The 20,104-nt window shown below is 42.1% G+C and overlaps 1 protein-coding gene across 1 annotated transcript; it reads left to right on the top strand.

The window, feature by feature from the left end:
- Positions 1-7,417: 7,417 nt before the first annotated feature.
- Positions 7,418-11,163, top strand: LOC118966648 (C-type lectin domain family 4 member M-like). Its single transcript, XM_036989383.1, has 5 exons — positions 7,418-8,089; positions 8,209-8,351; positions 8,457-8,560; positions 9,997-10,098; positions 11,076-11,163. Exons 1-5 carry the CDS (start codon positions 7,744-7,746, stop codon positions 11,161-11,163), a joined length of 783 nt encoding a protein of 260 aa, XP_036845278.1. The 5' UTR covers positions 7,418-7,743.
- The last annotated feature ends 8,941 nt before the right edge of the window (positions 11,164-20,104 follow it).

Below are 20,104 nucleotides of genomic sequence, written 5' to 3'. Positions count from 1 at the left end.
TCGATGTGCAAAACTGATAGAGACATACCCCAAGCGACTTACAGCTGTAATCGCAGCAAAAGGTGGCGCTACAAAGTATTAACTTAAGGGGGCTGAATAATTTTGCACGCATAATTTTTCAGTTTTTGATTTGTTAAAAAAGTTTGAAATATCCAATAAATGTCGTTCTACTTCATGATTGTGTCCCACTTGTTGTTGATTCTTCACAAAAAAATACAGTTTTATATCTTTATGTTTGAAGCCTGAAATGTGGCAAAAGGTCGCAAAGTTCAAGGGGGCCGAATAATTTCGCAAGGCACTGTATATACAGAGAAAAGAGTCGGCCCGAGAATTGAACCCTGTGGTACCCCCATAGAGACTGCCAGAGGACGGGACAGCATGCCCTCCGATGTGACACACTGAACTCTGTCTGCAAAGTAGTTGGTGAACCAGGCAAGGCAGTCATCAGAAAAACCGAGGCTACTGAGTCTGCCGATAAGAATATGGTGATTGACAGAGTCGAAAGCCTTGGCAAGGTCGATGAAGACGGCTGCACAGTAGTGTCTTTTATCGATGGCGGTTATGATATCGTTTAGTACCTTGAGCGTGGCTGAGGTGCACCCGTGACCGGCTCGGAAACCAGATTGCACAGCGGAGAAGGTACGGTGGGATTCGAGGTGGTCAGTGATCTGTTTGTTGACTTGGCTTTCGAAGACCTTAGATAGGCAGGGCAGGATGGATATAGGTCTGTAACAGTTTGGGTCCAGGGTGTCTCCCCCTTTGAAGAGGGGGATGACTGCGGCAGCTTTCCAATAATATAATAATATAATACATGATATGACTCCCACCAGCCTTAGTTTGATAATATAATACATGATATGACTCCCACCAGTCTTAGTTTTATAATATACTACATGATATGACTCCCACCAGCCTTAGTTTGATAATGTAATACATGATATGACTCCCACCAGTCTTAGTGTGCTAACATAATACATGATATGACTCCCACCAGCCTTAGTTTGATAATAAAATACATGATATGACTCCCACCAGTCTTAGTTTGATAATATAATACATGATATGACTCTATATATATGATGTACGTGTGAATTCACAGGAACACAATTTTGGATGTGCTAAAATAAATTGGGATCCTGTTAATTGACATATACACTACATATATCCTGACTGAGTTTACAGCACCCCCAGCCTTCAAATGGAGAGCACATTATGGCTCTCACTCTGTGACTGGTGGTGTGGGGGGAAGTTGTCCCTAGACGCTGATCTTAGGTCAGTTTTGCATTTCCACCACAAATGGTTATGGTTAGGATTGGGTGAGATAAACCTGATCCTAGATCTGAACCTAGGGGAAACTTCCCTCTGTGGTGTGACCGGCCACCAATGGCCATCTACAGTAGGGGTCTTTTTTTATCTATGCTGACTGTGAAGAGTTACTCAGAATGAAAAAGCAGAAGTTCTGACAATATCTCCGTAGTTTCAGTTTGGCAGATTTAATAGAATAGAAAGAAGAATTAAAACCCTTCACATGTATTATGACAAAAAGTTTATATTTCCACCCTGTCTTTTAGTACAACATAACATATGCATACTGGTTACATCTTGGTGACAGAGAACTAGGTGGACTTAGTACTAACTACAGGTACAGCTGTAGTGTTGGTGACAGAGACCTGGGTGGATGTAGTACTAACTACAGGTACAGCTGTAGTGTTGGTGACAGAGACCTGGGTGGATGTAGTACTAACTACAGGTACAGCTGTAGTGTTGGTGACAGAGACCTGGGTTGATGTAGTACTAACTACAGGTACAGCTGTAGTGTTGGTGACAGAGACCTGGGTGGATGTAGCACTAACTACAGGTGCAGCTGTAGTGTTGGTGACAGAGACCTGGGTGGATGTAGTACTAACTACAGGTACAGCTGTAGTGTTGGTGACAGAGACCTGGGTGGATGTAGTACTAACTACAGGTACAGCTGTAGTGTTGGTGACAGAGACCTGGGTGGATGTAGTACTAACTACAGGTACAGCTGTAGTGTTGGTGACAGAGACCTGGGTGGATGTAGCACTAACTACAGGTACAGCTGTAGTGTTGGTGACAGAGACCTGGGTGGATGTAGTACTAACTACAGGTACAACTGTAGTGTTGGTGACAGAGACCTGGGTGGATGTAGTACTAACTACAGGTACAGCTGTAGTGTTGGTGACAGAGACCTGTGTGGATGTAGTACTAACTACAGGTACAACTGTAGTGTTGGTGACAGAGACCTGGGTGGATGTAATACTAACTACAGGTACAGCTGTAGTGTTGGTGACAGAGACCTGGGTGGATGTAGTACTAACTACAAGTACAGCTGTAGTGTTGGTGACAGAGACCTGGGTGGATGTAATACTAACTACAGGTACAGCTGTAGTGTTGATGACAGAGTCCTGGGTGGATGTAGTACTAACTACAGGTACAGCTGTAGTGTTGGTGACAGAGACCTGGGTGGATGTAGTACTAACTACAGATACAACTGTAGAGTTGGTGACAGAGACCTGGGTGGATGTAATACTAACTACAGGTACAGCTGTAGTGTTGGTGACAGAGACCTGGGTGGATGTAGTACTAACTACATGTACAGCTGTAGTGTTGGTGACAGAGACCTGGGTGGATGTAGTACTAACTACAGGTACAGCTGTAGTGTTGGTGACAGAGACCTGGGTGGATGTAGTACTAACTACAGGTACAGCTGTAGTGTTGGTGACAGAGACCTGGGAGGATGTAGTACTAACTACAGATACAACTGTAGAGTTGGTGACAGAGACCTGGGTGGATGTAATACTAACTACAGGTACAGCTTCACCACGCTGTCTGTGTGGGTGGACCATTTCAGTTTGTCCATGATGTGTAAGCCGAGGAACTTTAAACTTTCCACCCTCTCCACTACTGTCCCGTCGATGTGGATAGGGGACTGCTCCCTCTGCTGTTTCCTGAAGTCCACGATCATCTTCTTTGTTTTGTGGACATTGAGTGTGAGGTTATTTTCCTGACACCACACTCCGAGGGCCCTCACCTCCTCCCTGTAGGCCGTCTCGTCGTTGTTGGTACTGGATGGCAGGAAGCTTGGCCCCGGTAATGTACTGGGCCTTTCGCACTACCCTCTGTAGTGCCTTGCGGTCGGAGGCCGAGCAGTTGCCATTCCATGCAGTGATGCAACCCGTCAGGATGATGACTAAAGTGACTTATTACACATTTTCAAATCTGACTTCTCTATGTGGCCGTGTATGGAAATTGTCTTTCTGGGCCAAGCGTCCCTTATACTGCAGTACCGAAACAAAACTGTATTAGCAATCGTAATCGTGCTTCTAGACCAGAACCCTGGTAACTTGGAGGAGACGCCTGGTAGCCCGTTCTGGGGAGTGGTTAAACCTGTCTCCTGTAGGGAGGGAGGGAGGGACGGAGAAGGGGGGGAACACAGAGAGGGGAAAGATAGAGAGAGAGAGAGAGCTTAGTCAGACAACTGATGTAGCTGATAAGAACTGGTAGCTTAAACAACCAATTCCTTTCATATCATGTTGAGAGGATATGAGAAAAGGAGGCCATTTTAGAGTTTTGAAACAAGACCCTTACCTTGCTTACAACGGAGAGACGCAGGAATGTGTTGTTCAAGTCTGTGGCTCCAGCAGCCTCGGCCTCGATGGTCAGGGTTATATCCGTTCCTGACAGATATGAAGAGAGAGACAAGATAAAGACCAGTTAGAACAACCTAACTGAAGAGAGAGACAAGATACAGACCAGTTACAACAACCTGACTGAAGAGAGAGACAAGATAAAAACGAGTTACAAGAACCTGACTGAAGTGAGAGACCAGCTACAGACCAGTTACAACAACCTGACTGAGAAAAAAAACTAGTGTATTACCAATATTATTTCCTCTTTATAGCAGTAGTTATTTCCTCAGATTCTAGCTTCTTGTACACCAGTAGTTGTTTGACAAATCAACACAACATTAGTACATTTTACTTTGTGCACACGGCATGTGGTGCATTTCATCATTTCCATTTCAAATATATGAATCGTTCTTTCTACAGAACGTTAGAAAACCCCTACTGACGCCCCAGAGCACAATAAAAATATCTTCATCAAAATCTGTCAGTTCAAGCAGCAGATATCTATTTTTTGCATGGGCCACGTCTCAATCCACCACATCCTCCGATATCGCCCTTCCTCATCTGTGGTGGAAGGTGGTCGTACTATAGCGGTGTTTGTCAGAACATGAGACATCCCCAAAAATCGCTCTTCTTACAAAAACGTCTGTGTGGTCTGAGCGGTTTGTCTTACAAACTAACATGAACACATTGTGGAAAGGAGAGATTCTGCAGAACTGTCCTAGCAGGTCGACCAGCTTCCTGATTGAATGTGATTTTATACTTAGAACAGTTTCGCCTGCAGTTCGTCACTGACAGAGATCAGAAAAGTACTGAGAGGACAAACACACAAGCACCTACACACACAGAGACACGCACACACACACAAACATATTTAAAGTCCCACTTTAAATCTTCTGATTAAGATGCCGAGAGAGGAAAGGATTGTGTGATGTTTTCTCTCCTCCTGTGGAATAGAGTAGAGCTGTAGAGTTGTATAATATTTAATGTAGGTAGATGTCATGTGGAACAGTGGAATCAGTGCAGAGAGAGTTGTGTCATTAGATATAACCAGTATGTATGTATATGTTATGTTGTACTGAAAGACAGGGTGGAAATATGAACTTTTTGTCATAATACATGTGAAGGGTTTTAATTCTTCTTTCTATTCTATTAAATCTGCCAAACTGAAACTACAGAGATATTGTCAGAACTTCTGCTTTTTCATTCTGAGTAACTCTTCACAGTCAGCATAGATAAAAAAAAGACCCCTACTGTAGATGGCCATTGGTGGCCGGTCACACCACGGAGGGAAGTTTCCCCTAGGTTCAGATCTAGGATCAGGGTTATCTCACCCAATCCTAACCATAACCATTTGTGGTGGAAATTCAAAACCGACCTAAGATCAGCATCTAGAGACAACTTCCCGCCACACCACCAGTCACAGAGTGAGAGCCATAATGTGCTCTCCATTTGAAGGCTGGGGGTGCTGTAAACTCAGTCAGGATATATGTAGTGTATATGTCAATTAACAGGATACAAATTTATTTTAGCAGATACAAAATTGTGACCGAGTGAATTCACACATACATCATATAGCATGATCTAGAGTCATATCATGTATTATATTATCAAACTAAGACTGGTGGGAGTCATATCATGTATTATATTATTACACTAAGACTGGTGGGAGTCATATCATGTATTATATTATTACACTAAGACTGGTGGGAGTCATATCATGTATTATATTATCACACTAAGACTGGTGGGAGTCATATCATGTATTATATTATCACACTAAGACTGGTGGGAGTCATATCATGTATTATATTATCACACTAAGGCTGGTGGGAGTCATATCATGTATTATATTATCAAACTAAGGCTGGTGGGAGTCATATCATGTATTATATTATCAAACTAAGGCTGGTAGGAGTCATATCATGTATTATATTATCAAACTAAGGCTGGTGGGAGTCATATCATGTATTATATTATCACACTAAGGCTGGTGGGAGTCATATCATGTATTATATTATCACACTAAGGCTGGTGGGAGTCATATCATGTATTATATTATCACACTAAGGCTGGTGGGAGTCATATCATGTATTATATTATCACACTAAGGCTGGTGGGAGTCATATCATGTATTATATTATCACACTAAGGCTGGTGGGAGTCATATCATGTATTATATTATCACACTAAGGCTGGTGGGAGTCATATCATGTATTATATTATCAAACTAAGGCTGGTGGGAGTCATATCATGTATTATATTATCACACTAAGGCTGGTGGGAGTCATATCATGTATTATATTATCACACTAAGGCTGGTGGGAGTCATATCATGTATTATATTATCACACTAAGGCTGGTGGGAGTCATATCATGTAGTATATTATCAGACTAAGGCTGGTGGGAGTCATATAATGTATTATATTATCAAACTAAGACTGGTGGGAGTCATATCATGTATTATATTATCAAGGCTGGTGGGAGTCATATCATGTATTATATTATCACACTAAGACTGGTGGGAGTCATATCATGTATTATATTATCAAGGCTGGTGGGAGTCATATCATGTATTATATTATCAAACTAAGGCTGGTGGGAGTCATATCATGTATTATATTATCAAACTAAGGCTGGTGGGAGTCATATCATGTATTATATTATCACACTAAGGCTGGTGGGAGTCATATCATGTATTATATTATCAAACTAAGGCTGGTGGGAGTCATATCATGTATTATATTATCACACTAAGGCTGGTAGGAGTCATATCATGTATTATATTATCACACTAAGACTGGTGGGAGTCATATCATGTATTATATTATCACACTAAGGCTGGTGGGAGTCATATCATGTATTATATTATCACACTAAGGCTGGTGGGAGTCATATCATGTATTATATTATCAAACTAAGACTGGTGGGAGTCATATCATGTATTATATTATCAAACTAAGACTGGTGGGAGTCATATCATGTATTATATTATCACACTAAGACTGGTGGGAGTCATATCATGTATTATATTATCAAACTAAGGGTGGTGGGAGTCATATCATGTATTATATTATCACACTAAGGCTGGTGGGAGTCATATCATGTATTATATTATCACACTAAGGCTGGTGGGAGTCATATCATGTATTATATTATCACACTAAGGCTGGTGGGAGTCATATCATGTATTATATTATCAAACTAAGGCTGGTGGGAGTCATATCATGTATTATATTATCACACTAAGGCTGGTGGGAGTCATATCATGTATTATATTATCACACTAAGGCTGGTGGGAGTCATATCATGTATTATATTATCACACTAAGGCTGGTAGGAGTCATATCATGTGTTATATTATCACACTAAGGCTGGTGGGAGTCATATCATGTAGTATCTTATCACACTAAGGCTGGGTCACATGGTTGCCAGTGTTTCTAATCCATTGTGGTTGACTTATAGAGTTTCACTACCTAAAGTCACACAGACGTAGGACAGTGCAGGGAGAAGACACAGGTACAGACGTACATTAGAGTTGAGGTTAGAAGTAGAAGTTACTGTATCTGACCACAAGTGTTTAAAGATGTCAGAGGGAGTCAATGAAATCTCAGATAGATTTGAAGACAATGAGCCTGATGCAGTGAAGAACACAGACATTGATGACCAAAATTATTCCAACGTAAGAGCCTTCAAGTCCAGTCCAAGAGATGGAGTTGTTGTTTCAGGTAAGATTGCACAAACACACACACACATACACACACATACACACACATACACACACACACACACACAAACAAATAACACGCACAATACACTACAGGTGAGATAACCTGTAGTACTCTAGCTTTATTTGTCTCAATCCTGGATGAAACAGTAAAACACATTACCAAAGATCTTTAATCATTTGTGATTCAGTACATGTTCAGTGGTGGGAGAGACCCTCTGGAGTTGCTGCAGTGTGTCTGGGGCTGCTGTGTGTTCTCCTACTGGCTGGGATCATAGGCCTGTCTGTCTACTGTAAGTTTAGTATGTTTTTACTGAGACTTAAGTAGGCTACTTAATCATACTTACTCATTAATGGTGTTTTAGTTACATGTTTGATAAACTGTTCCCTTTTACAGATGGAGACATTGGTCACCAGCTACAGTCCAGTTACAACATCCTGACTAAAGAGATAGACCAGCTACAGACCAGTTACAACAACCTGACTAAGGAGAGAGACCAGCTACAGACCAGTTACAACAACCTGACTAAAGAGAGAGACCAGCTACAGACCAGTTACAACAACCTGACTAAAGAGAGAGACCAGCTACAGTCCAGTTACAACAACCTGACTAAAGAGAGAGACCAGCTACAGTCCAGTTACAACAACCTGACTAAAGATAGAGACCAGCTACAGACTGAGAGAGATTTTCTTAGTGGGAGGTCTACCAATCTCAGTGAGTAAACCTACAGTAACTTATTAACATTAATCCCTCACACCTTATCGTGTGTCTGTATTCTTTCATTAAGTATCCAGTGTGGTAAGATTCAGGAAATTCATGATTTCATCTCGTAGAACAAACCTGTCCTGAAGGCTGGCAGAAGTTTGAATCCAGTTGGTACTTCCTGTCTTCTGAGACTAAAACCTGGAAGGAGAGCAGAGAGGACTGTCTGGAGAGAGGAGCAGACCTGGTGATCATAAACAGCGATAAGGAACAGGTGAGTGAGAGAGAGAGCGAGAGAGTGAGAGGGGAGAGAGAGCGAGAGAGAAGATATGAGTGTGCAAGGGGTATATGCATATTTATTTATCTTTCTCAACAACAGGAGTTTCTCTTCAAACTCAAGAAGAGAGTATGGATTGGTCTGACTGACTCTGTTACTGAGGCGACCTGGAGATGGGTGGACGGCACCCCACTGACCACCCCAAGGTAATATACTACTGCTATAATAACACTGACCAACCCAAGGTAATATATTACTGTTATAATAACACTGACCAACCCAAGGTAATACACTACTGTTATAATAACACTGACCAACCCAAGGTAATATATTACTGTTATAATAACACTGACCAACCCAAGGTAATATACTACTGTTATAATAACACTGACCAACCCAAGGTAATATATTACTGTTATAATAACACTGACCACCCCAAGGTAATATACTACTGCTCTAATAACACTGACCAACCCAAGGTAATATATTACTGTTATAATAACACTGACCAACCCAAGGTAATACACTACTGTTATAATAACACTGACCACCCCAAGGTAATATACTACTGCTCTAATAACACTGACCCCCCAAAGGTAATATACTACTGCTCTAATAACACTGACCAACCCAAGGTAATATACTACTGTTATAATAACACTGACCACCCCAATGTAATATACTACTGCTCTAATAACACTGACCAACCCAAGGTAATATATTACTGTTATAATAACACTGACCAACCCAAGGTAATACACTACTGTTATAATAACACTGACCACAGTGTAAGGAGAAGGACCGATTCTCTGTGTTGTTCATACTCTAGGTTCTTCATACTCAACTGGTGGACCAACACTGACCACAGACTAAGAGATGATAACTACTCTGACCATAAGGGGCCAATTATCAGTTCATTCAACGTTTATCTATACAGGTTATTGTTATTGATGGTAGCAGTCAACAAAGTTGAATTTAACCCTGTAGGTACTGGTATTAACCATGATATCTGACTGTTTTTAACCCTGTAGGTACTAGTATTTACCATGATATCTGATGATTTTTAACCCTGTAGGTACTGGTATTAACCATGATATCTGACTGTTTTAACTCTGTAGGTACTGGTATTAACCATGATATCTGACTGTTTTAACCCTGTAGGTACTGGTATTAACCATGATATCTGACTGTTGTTAACCCTGTAGGTACTGGTATTTACCATTAACCACTGTTATTAACCCTGTAGGTACTGGTATTAACCATGATATCTGACTGTTATTAACCCTGTAGGTACTGGTATTAACCATGATATCTGACTGTTGTTAACCCTGTAGGTACTGGTATTAACCATGATATCTGACTGTTTTTAACCCTGTAGGTACTGGTATTAACCATGATATCTGACTGTTTTTATCCCTGTAGGTACTGGTATTAACCATGATATCTGACTGTTGTTAACCCTGTAGGTACTGGTATTAACCATGATATCTGACTGTTTTTAACCCTGTAGGTACTGGTATTGACCATGATATCTGACTGTTGTTAACCCTGTAGGTACTGATATTAACCACGATATCTGACTGTTGTTAACCCTGTAGGTACTGATATTAACCATGATATCTGACTGTTTTTAACCCTGTAGGTACTGGTCTCCAAATCAGCCTGATAATGGTGATGGCAAACCAGAATATGGTGAGGAGGACTATGTTCAGATACGTAACAATCAGAGTCCTCTGGAGGCATGGTATGACATATCATGTGGCATCAAACTCAACTGGATTTGTGAGAAATCGCTTTAACATCACCATGACAACATACTGTAACACATACATTAGCTTACAGTGCACACAACTTCCTCCTTCATTCTCTCTCATTCTCTCTGTCTGTCTCTTTCTCTCTCACAGACACACACACACCATCACACACCCTCATTCAGACATGCGCTCAAACACATGAATGCACGTACACAAACGCACACACACATACGTATTGTTGTATTTCTTTGTGGTATCATTTTAATAAAAGTCTTAATTTGCTTCTTGTAGCTTCATTCAACATTAATTCAGTACATTTGACTTTGTGCATTTACATAATATTCAATTAAAATATATTCTACAGATATTTACATGCTCCAATTCAGGCCTGGTGATGACATTCTCTACAGTACCAAACCACCATTACATACACTGTATAGGAAGGAGGTGACTGTATCACCAATCAATGAGTGTAGTAGAGATATCAAACAATGTTACTTAATAATATTTAACAGTCAGTCTTTGTTGTCAAGTTACATATGAGCACAATATCAAATGCTCATATTGGACTGTTGTTACCTTATATGGGTCCCAAAAGAGGGAATGGAAGTGGATATTTCCAGTGGTTCAACCAGCTGTCACTCAAAAACTCCTCAACCAATCAGGTTGATCCTCACTGGTTAAGCATACCCACCCTCAATATCCACTTGGTGTAATCTTGTGGTGAAAAATCTATTGTCTGGACATTATAATGACCCATGTTTGTAGTCCTGGATCTCCTGAACATGTTGATGTATATTTGGGAGTAAACAGAGGGTCCAAATCAGCAGAAAGGTGAAAGGAAGGAGGAGTTCTGGAAACTCCCTGAATTATCTTGGCACTGTTACATATGATATTTAATATATGTTAACAACTAGTCTTTGTTCTCCACTTCCCCTCTATGATCTATATCTTCCTGGTATCATAGTGTCCTGTCCATCATCACAAATAGCAAGTCCCATTCCCTGGACAGGAGGACTGTGTTGAGATATACTCTGGACAAGATGAACATGTAGAGACATGCGCACATGCACACAAGCACAGACACAGTATGCAAACTTGTTCTATTTTGTTGTATTAGCATAGCCACAACTACCCGTGACATTTTGTTGATACTTCCCTAGAGTTAACACCTACAGTAGTCACACAGACAGAGACACACAGATGACTCAGAGACAGAGACATCACAAGAAGCAGAGACTTAACGTATAGAGGGCCTGCAGTTGAAGTACGACGCCTCCTGGTGGCCATGTTGGAAGACCACCACATGAATTCTAGAAGCAGAGACTTCATGTATGGTAGACCTACATAGAAAGAAAGACCCAGTTATTGTTAAAGATGTCAAAGGTCATCTATGCTGAGCCAGAAATGAACAAGAAGGTCAAGTTTGACAGGTGAGATGGAGGAGAGGATTGTGGATATCTATGTCAGTGCAGACACCCTGAGAGACGGTTAGACCAGCACCAAGAGAGAAGAGACAGCACACACTGCTCCTAATAATGGACCAGGAGGCCAGCACTCAAGTAACACAGACGCACACAACTTCCTCCTTTATTCTCTCTCTCTCTCACACACACACACACACAGACACACACACACACACACACACACACACACACACACACACACACACACACACACACACACACACACACACACACACACACACACACACACAAAACATTAAAGTCTCTTGTATGTGTCCACAGAGCCCGATAGCTCAGTGAAGAGACCCTTCCTAGTTGCTGCAGTGTTTCTGGGGCTGCTGTGTGTTCAACTGGCTGGGATCATAGGCCTGTCTGTCTACTGTGAGTTTGTGTCCAAGTTCATTGATTATCACCTAGTTGTAAGAAGTGCTGGTTATTAGGCCTATTTACCTGGTGTTTTACCTAGTAACTCTGTGTTTATACTGTGTAGATAACAGAGAAATCACAGATTCTGAGGATAAAAGGAATAACTTGTTCCAGAGTTTTACCATTAGATATTACTATTAGGAGTCAGACAGAAAGGTAATCATACCGAAACAGTCCTGAAAGGTGCAGAAAATACTAAACAGAACATAGTCACCCACAAAACACAGGTGGGAAAAGGTTACCTAAGTACCATTCTCAATCAGAGACAATGAACGACACCTTTCCCTGATTGAGAACCATACCAGGCCAATCACATAAACACAACATAGAAAAAAGAACATGGACTACCCACCCCAACTCACGCCCTGACCAAACTAAAACAAAGACATAACAAAGGAACTAAGGTCAGAACGTGACAGCTCCTGACTGACGAGCGGCTCTGGCAGCTCAGGACAGACGGGAAGCTCTGGCGGCTCAGGACAGACGGGCGGCTCTGGCAGCTCAGGACAGACGGGCGGCTCTGGCAGCTCAGGACAGACGGGCGGCTCTGGCAGCTCAGGACAGACGGGCGGCTCTGGCAGCTCAGGACAGACGGGCGGCTCTGGCAGCTCAGGACAGACGGGAAGCTCTGGCTGCTCAGGATAGCCGGGAGGACCTGGAGGGAGGAGACGGAGAGACAGCCTGGTTAGTGGGGCTGCCACAGGACCCACCAGGCTGGGGAGACCTACAGGAGGCCTGGTGCTTGGAGGATGATATGTTACTGTATAACCAGCCAGGACATGTTACTGTATAACCAGCCAGGACATGTTACTGTATAACCAGCCAGGATATGTTACTCTATATCCAGCCAGGACATGTTACTGTATAACCAGCCAGGACATGTTACTGTATAACCAGCCAGGACATGTTACTGTATAACCAGCCAGGACATGTTACTGTATAACCAGCCAGGACATGTTACTGTATAACCAGCCAGGATATGTTACTGTATAACCAGCCAGGACATGTTACTGTATAACCAGCCAGGACATGTTACTGTATAACAAGCCAGGACATGTTACTGTATAACCAGCCAGGATATGTTACTGTATAACCAGCCAGGGCATGTTACTGTATAACCAGCCAGAACATGTTACTGTATAACCAGCCAGGACATGTTACTGTATAACCAGCCAGGACATGTTACTGTATAACCAGCCAGGACATGTTACTGTATAACCAGACAGGACATGTTACTGTATAACCAGCCAGGGCATGTTACTGTATAACCAGACAGGACATGTTACTGTATAACCAGACAGGACATGTTACTGTATAACCAGACAGGACATGTTACTGTATAACCAGACAGGACATGTTACTGTATAACCAAACAGGACATGTTACTGTATAGCCAGAAAGGACATGTTACTGTATAACCAGACAGGACATGTTACTGTATAACCAGCCAGGACATGTTACTGCATAACCAGCCAGGACATGTTACTGTATAACCAGCCAGGACATGTTACTGTATAACCAGCCAGGACATGTTACTGTATAACCAGCCAGGAAATGTTACTGTATAAACAGCCAGGACATGTTACTGTATAACCAGCCAGGACATGTTACTGTATAACCAGCCAGGACATGTTACTGTATAACCAGACAGGACATGTTACTGTATAACCAGCCAGGACATGTTACTGTATAACCAGCCAGGACATGTTACTGTATAACCAGACAGGACATGTTACTGTATAACCAGACAGGACATGTTACTGTATAACCAGACAGGACATGTTACTGTATAACCAGCCAGGATATGTTACTGTATAACCAGCCAGGGAATGTTATTGTATAACCAGTCAGGAAATGTTACTTTATAACCAGCCAGGACATGTTACTGTATAACCAGCCAGGACATGTTACTGTATAACCAGACAGGACATGTTACTGTATAACCAGACAGGACATGTTACTGTATAACCAGCCAGGACATGTTACTGTATAACCAGCCAGGATATGTTACTGTATAACCAGCCAGGACATGTTACTGTATAACCAGCCAGGACATGTTACTGTATAACCAGCCAGGACATGTTACTGTATAACCAGACAGGACATGTTACTGTATAACCAGCCAGGGCATGTTATTGTATAATCAGCTATGACATGTTACTGTATAACCAGACAGGATATGTTACTGTATAACCAGCCAGGATATGTTACTGTATAACCAGACAGGACATGTTACTGTATAACCAGCCAGGGCATTTTATTGTATAACCAGGATATGTTACTGTATAACCAGCTATGACATGTTACTGTATAACCAGACAGGATATGTTACTGTATAACCAGCCAGGATATGTTACTGTATAACCAGCCAGGGAATGTTATTGTATAACCAGCCAGGACATGTTACTGTATAACCAGCCAGGATATGTTACTGTATAACCAGACAGGATATGTTACTGTATAACCAGACAGGACATGTTACTGTATAACCAGCCAGGACATGTTACTGTATAACCAGCCAGGACATGTTACTATATAACCAGACAGGACATGTTACTGTATAACCAGCCAGGACATGTTACTGTATAACCAGCCAGGGCATGTTACTGTATAACCAGCCATGACATGTTACTGTATAACCAGGATATGTTACTGTATAACCAGCCAGGACATGTTACTATATAACCAGACAGGACATGTTACTGTATAACCAGACAGGACATGTTACTGTATAACCAGACAGGACATGTTACTGTATAACCAGCCAGGGCATGTTATTGTATAACCAGGATATGTTACTGTATAACCAGCCAGGACATGTTACTGTATAACCAGACAGGACATGTTACTGTATAACCAGACAGGACATGTTACTGTATAACCAGACAGGACATGTTACTGTATAACCAGCCAGGACATGTTTCTGTATAACCAGCCAGGGCATGTTATTGTATAATCAGCTATGACATGTTACTGTATAACCAGACAGGACATGTTACTGTATAACCAGACAGGACATGTTACTGTATAACCAGACATGACATGTTACTGTATAACCAGACAGGACATGTTACTGTATAACCAGACAGGACATGTTACTGTATAACCAGACAGGACATGTTACTGTATAACCAGCCAGGGCATGTTACTGTATAACCAGACAGGACATGTTACTGTATAACCAGACAGGGCATGTTACTGTATAACCAGACAGGACATGTTACTGTATAACCAGACAGGACATGTTACTGTATAACCAGACAGGACATGTTACTGTATAACCAGTCAGGACATGTTACTGTATAACCAGACAGGACATGTTACTGTATAACCAGCCAGGACATGTTACTGTATAACCAGCCAGGACATGTTACTGTATAACCAGCCAGGAAATGTTACTGTATAACCAGCCAGGACATGTTACTGTATAACCAGCCAGGACATGTTACTGTATAACCAGACAGGACATGTTACTGTATAACCAGCCAGGACATGTTACTGTATAACCAGCCAGGACATGTTACTGTATAACCAGACAGGACATGTTACTGTATAACCAGACAGGACATGTTACTGTATAACCAGACAGGACATGTTACTGTATAACCAGCCAGGACATGTTACTGTATAACCAGCCAGGGCATGTTATTGTATAATCAGCCAGGACATGTTACTGTATAACCAGCCAGGACATGTTACTGTATAACCAGCCAGGACATGTTACTGTATAACCAGCCAGGACATGTTACTGTATAATCAGCCAGGACATGTTACTGTATAACCAGGACATGTTACTGTATAACCAGCCAGGACATGTTACTGTATAACCAGACAGGACATGTTACTGTATAACCAGCCAGGACATGTTACTGTATAACCAGACAGGACATGTTACTGTATAATCAGCCAGGACATGTTACTGTATAACCAGGACATGTTACTGTATAACCAGACAGGACATGTTACTGTATAACCAGACAGGACATGTTACTGTATAACCAGACAGGACATGTTACTGTATAACCAGACAGGACATGTTACTGTATAACCAGACAGGACATGTTACTGTATAACCAGACAGGACATGTTACTGTATAACCAGACAGGACATGTTACTGTATAACCAGACAGGACATGTTACTGTATAACCAGACAGGACATGTTACTGTATAACCAGACAGGACATGTTACTGTATAACCAGCCAGGGCATGTTATTGTATAATCAGCTATGATATGTTTCTGTTTCACAAATCCCCACCTACAACAGGTTTAAAAGCAGTCATCTTCAGACTCAGACACTCTGTACTGAGGGCCTCCTCTGGTTGAACGTTTAGTTTTTTACCACAACACTACACAGCTGATTCAAATCATCAAAGCTAGATGATGAGTTGGTTATTTGAATCAGCTGTGTAGTGTAGTGCAAAACACATTAAGTTCACCAATAAGGGTTTGGAAAACCCTGCTTTAAGGCACTGTATCCATAGTCAGAAAACATAGTTTAAAATGTGTGAGTCCATCTATACCAAGACAGATATGACCAATAAGGTTTGACAGAGGTGAGAAATCTGTCGGCATCTTAATCTGAAGATTTAAAGGGGAACTTTAAGGGGAACGTCCATAGTAAATCTCAACACAGTCCTCCTGCACTCTATCATCAGGCTGTCCTTTCCCCCAGTAACTAAACAACACAGAGAACCAGACAGTCGGACAATGTGGTAAAAACATCCTCCTCAATTATATACAGTCCTATGTTTTCACAGCTTAAAAGACACACTCTGTAAGATGATCAGACCATTATCAAGACCATCAACACATTTTTTATTTTACTCTTTCAATTACATTTTCATGTGTCAATATTACCTGCTATCTATAATACATCTCTAGTTCTCATTGAATTACATTCATTATTTTTAAACATACATTTTGATGAATATGATTGGAAGCAATACATCATTGTTGTTTTGTATCTCCATATCACAAGGTAAAATGGTAAAATATCTCACCCTCAGTAAAAGAGTCAGTCAGACCAATCCAGACTCTCAGGTGGAGGTTGAAGACAAACTGTCACTTTGAATATATTTTAAAATACTTCCCAAATATAAGTGTACTGATGAAAATACTTGTTCAAACACTGTCAACCTCTCTCTCTCTCTCACCTCTCCACTCTCTCCTTCTCTCTCTCTTCTCTCTCACCTCTCTCCCCCTCCCCCTTACCTCTCTCCCCTCCCTCTCTCCTCTCTCCCCCTCCCTTCCTCTGTCCTCTCTCACTCTCCCCCCTCTCTCTCTCAACTGTTCCTCTATGCTGTTTATGATCACCAGGTCTGCCCCCCTCTCTCTCTCTCACTCTCTCTCCCCTCTCTCCCTCTCTCTCCCCTCTCTCCTTCTCTCTCTCTTCTCTCTCACCTCTCTCCCCCTCCCCCTTACCTCTCTCCCCTCCCTCTCTCCTCTCTCCCCCTCCCTTCCTCTGTCCTCTCTCACTCTCCCCCCTCTCTCTCTCAACTGTTCCTCTATGCTGTTTATGATCACCAGGTCTGCCCCCCTCTCTCTCTCTCACTCTCTCTCTTCTCTCTCACCTCTCTCCCTCCTCCCTCTCTTTTCTCTCTCACCTCTCCCCTCGCTCCCTTTCTCTTCTCTCCCCTCCCTCCCTCTCTTCTTTCTCCCCTCCCTCGCTCTCTTCTCCCTCACTCCCTCTCTAACTCTCCCTCCCTCCCTCCCTCCCTCCCTCCCTCCCTCCCTCCCTCCCTCCCTCCCTCCCTCCCTCCCTCCCCTCTGGTTGTTGTATCTGGTCTGTAACTGCTCTCTTTCTTTATTCAGGTTGTTGTATCTGGTCTGTAACTGGTCTCTCTATTTATTCAGGTTGTTGTATCTGGTCTGTAACTGGTCTCTCTCTTCAGTCAGGTTGTTGTAACTGGTCTGAAGCTTGTATCTCTCTTTAGTCAGCTTGCTGTAACTGGTCTGTAGCTGGTCTCTCTATTCAGTCAGGTTGTTGTAACTGGTCTGAAGCTGGTCTCTTACTTTAGTCAGGTTGTTGTATCTGGTCTCTAACTGGTCTCTCTCTTCAGTCAGGTTATTGTAACTGGTCTGAAGCTTGTCTCTCTATTCAGTCAGGTTGCTGTAACTGGTCTGAAGCTGGTCTCTCTATTCAGTCAGGTTGTTGTAACTGGTCTGTAGCTGGTCTGTCTATTCGGTCAGGTTGTTGTAACTGGTCTGAAGCTGGTCTCTCTATTCAGTCAGGTTGTTGTATCTGGTCTCTAGCTGGTCTCTCGCTTTAGTCAGGTTGCTGTAACTGGTCTGAAGCTGGTCTCTCTATTCAGTCAGGTTATTGTAACTGGTCTGTAGCTGGTCTGTCTATTCGGTCAGGTTGTTGTAACTGGTCTGTAGCTGGTCTCTCTATTCAGTCAAGTTGTTGTAACTGGTCTGAAGCTGGTCTCTCTATTCAGTCAGGTTGTTGTAACTGGTCTGAAGCTGGTCTCTCTATTCAGTCAGGTTGTTGTAACTGGTCTGAAGCTGGTCTCTCTATTCAATCAGGATGTTGTAACTGGACTGTAGCTGGCCTCTCTCTTTAGTCAGGATGTTGTAACTGGTCTGTAGCTGGTCTCTCTCTTTAGTCAGGTTGTTGTAACTGGTCTGTAGCTGGTTTCTCTCTTTAGTCAGGATGTTGTAACTGGACTGTAGCTGGCCTCTCTCTTTAGTCAGGTTGTTTTAACTGGTCTGTAGCTGGTCTCTCTCTGTTGAGTCATGATCAACAGTGACTCCATCTGTATAAAGGCCACATTTCAGGCTTCAAACATAAAGATATAAAACTGTATTTTTTTGTGAAGAATCAACAACAAGTGGGACACAATCATGAAATGGAACAACATTTATTGGATATTTCAAACTTTTTTAACAAATCAAAAACTGAAAAATTGGGCGTGCAAAATTATTCAGCCCCCTTAAGTTAATACTTTGTAGCGCCACCTTTTGCTGCGATTACAGCTGTAAGTCGCTTGGGGTATGTCTCTATCAGTTTTGCACATCGAGAGACTGACATTTTTTCCCATTCCTCCTTGCAAAACAGCTCGAGCTCAGTGAGGTTGGATGGAGAGCATTTGTGAACAGCAGTTTTCAGTTCTTTCCACAGATTCTCGATTGGATTCAGGTCTGGACTTTGACTTGGCCATTCTAACACCTGGATATGTTTATTTTTGAACCATTCCATTGTAGATTTTGCTTTATGTTTTGGATCATTGTCTTGTTGGAAGACAAATCTCCGTCCCAGTCTCAGGTCTTTTGCAGACTCCATCAGGTTTTCTTCCAGAATGGTCCTGTATTTGGCTCCATCCATCTTCCCATCAATTTTAACCATCTTCCCTGTCCCTGCTGAAGAAAAGCAGGCCCAAACCATGATGCTGCCACCACCATGTTTGACAGTGGGGATGGTGTGTTCAGCTGTGTTGCTTTTACGCCAAACATAACGTTTTGCATTGTTGCCAAAAAGTTCAATTTTGGTTTCATCTGACCAGAGTGGCTTGTGGCAAACTTTAAACAACACTTTTTATGGATATCTTTAAGAAATGGCTTTCTTCTTGCCACTCTTCCATAAAGGCCAGATTTGTGCAATATACGACTGATTGTTGTCCTATGGACAGAGTCTCCCACCTCAGCTGTAGATCTCTGCAGTTCATCCAGAGTGATCATGGGCCTCTTGGCTGCATCTCTGATCAGTCTTCTCCTTGTATGAGCTGAAGGTTTAGAGGGACGGCCAGGTCTTGGAAGATTTGCAGTGGTCTGATACTCCTTCCATTTCAATATTATCGCTTGCACAGTGCTCCTTGGGATGTTTAAAGCTTGGGAAATATTTTTGTATCCAAATCCGGCTTTAAACTTCTTCACAACAGTATCTCGGACCTGCCTGGTGTGTTCCTTGTTCTTCATGATGCTCTCTGCGGTTTTGACGGACCTCTGAGACTATCACAGTGCAGGTGCATTTATACGGAAACTTGATTACACACAGGTGGATTGTATTTATCATCATTAGTCATTTAGGTCAACATTGGATCATTCAGAGATCCTCACTGAACTTCTGGAGAGAGTTTTCTGCACTGAAAGTAAAGGGTCTGA

The sequence above is a fragment of the Oncorhynchus mykiss genome, chromosome 10 (assembly GCF_013265735.2).
Source record: "Oncorhynchus mykiss isolate Arlee chromosome 10, USDA_OmykA_1.1, whole genome shotgun sequence".
In the NCBI taxonomy this organism is placed as follows: Eukaryota; Metazoa; Chordata; class Actinopteri; order Salmoniformes; family Salmonidae; genus Oncorhynchus; species Oncorhynchus mykiss.
Note: the sequence above shows the minus strand (reverse complement) of the source record. Positions and strands in the feature narration are given on the sequence as shown.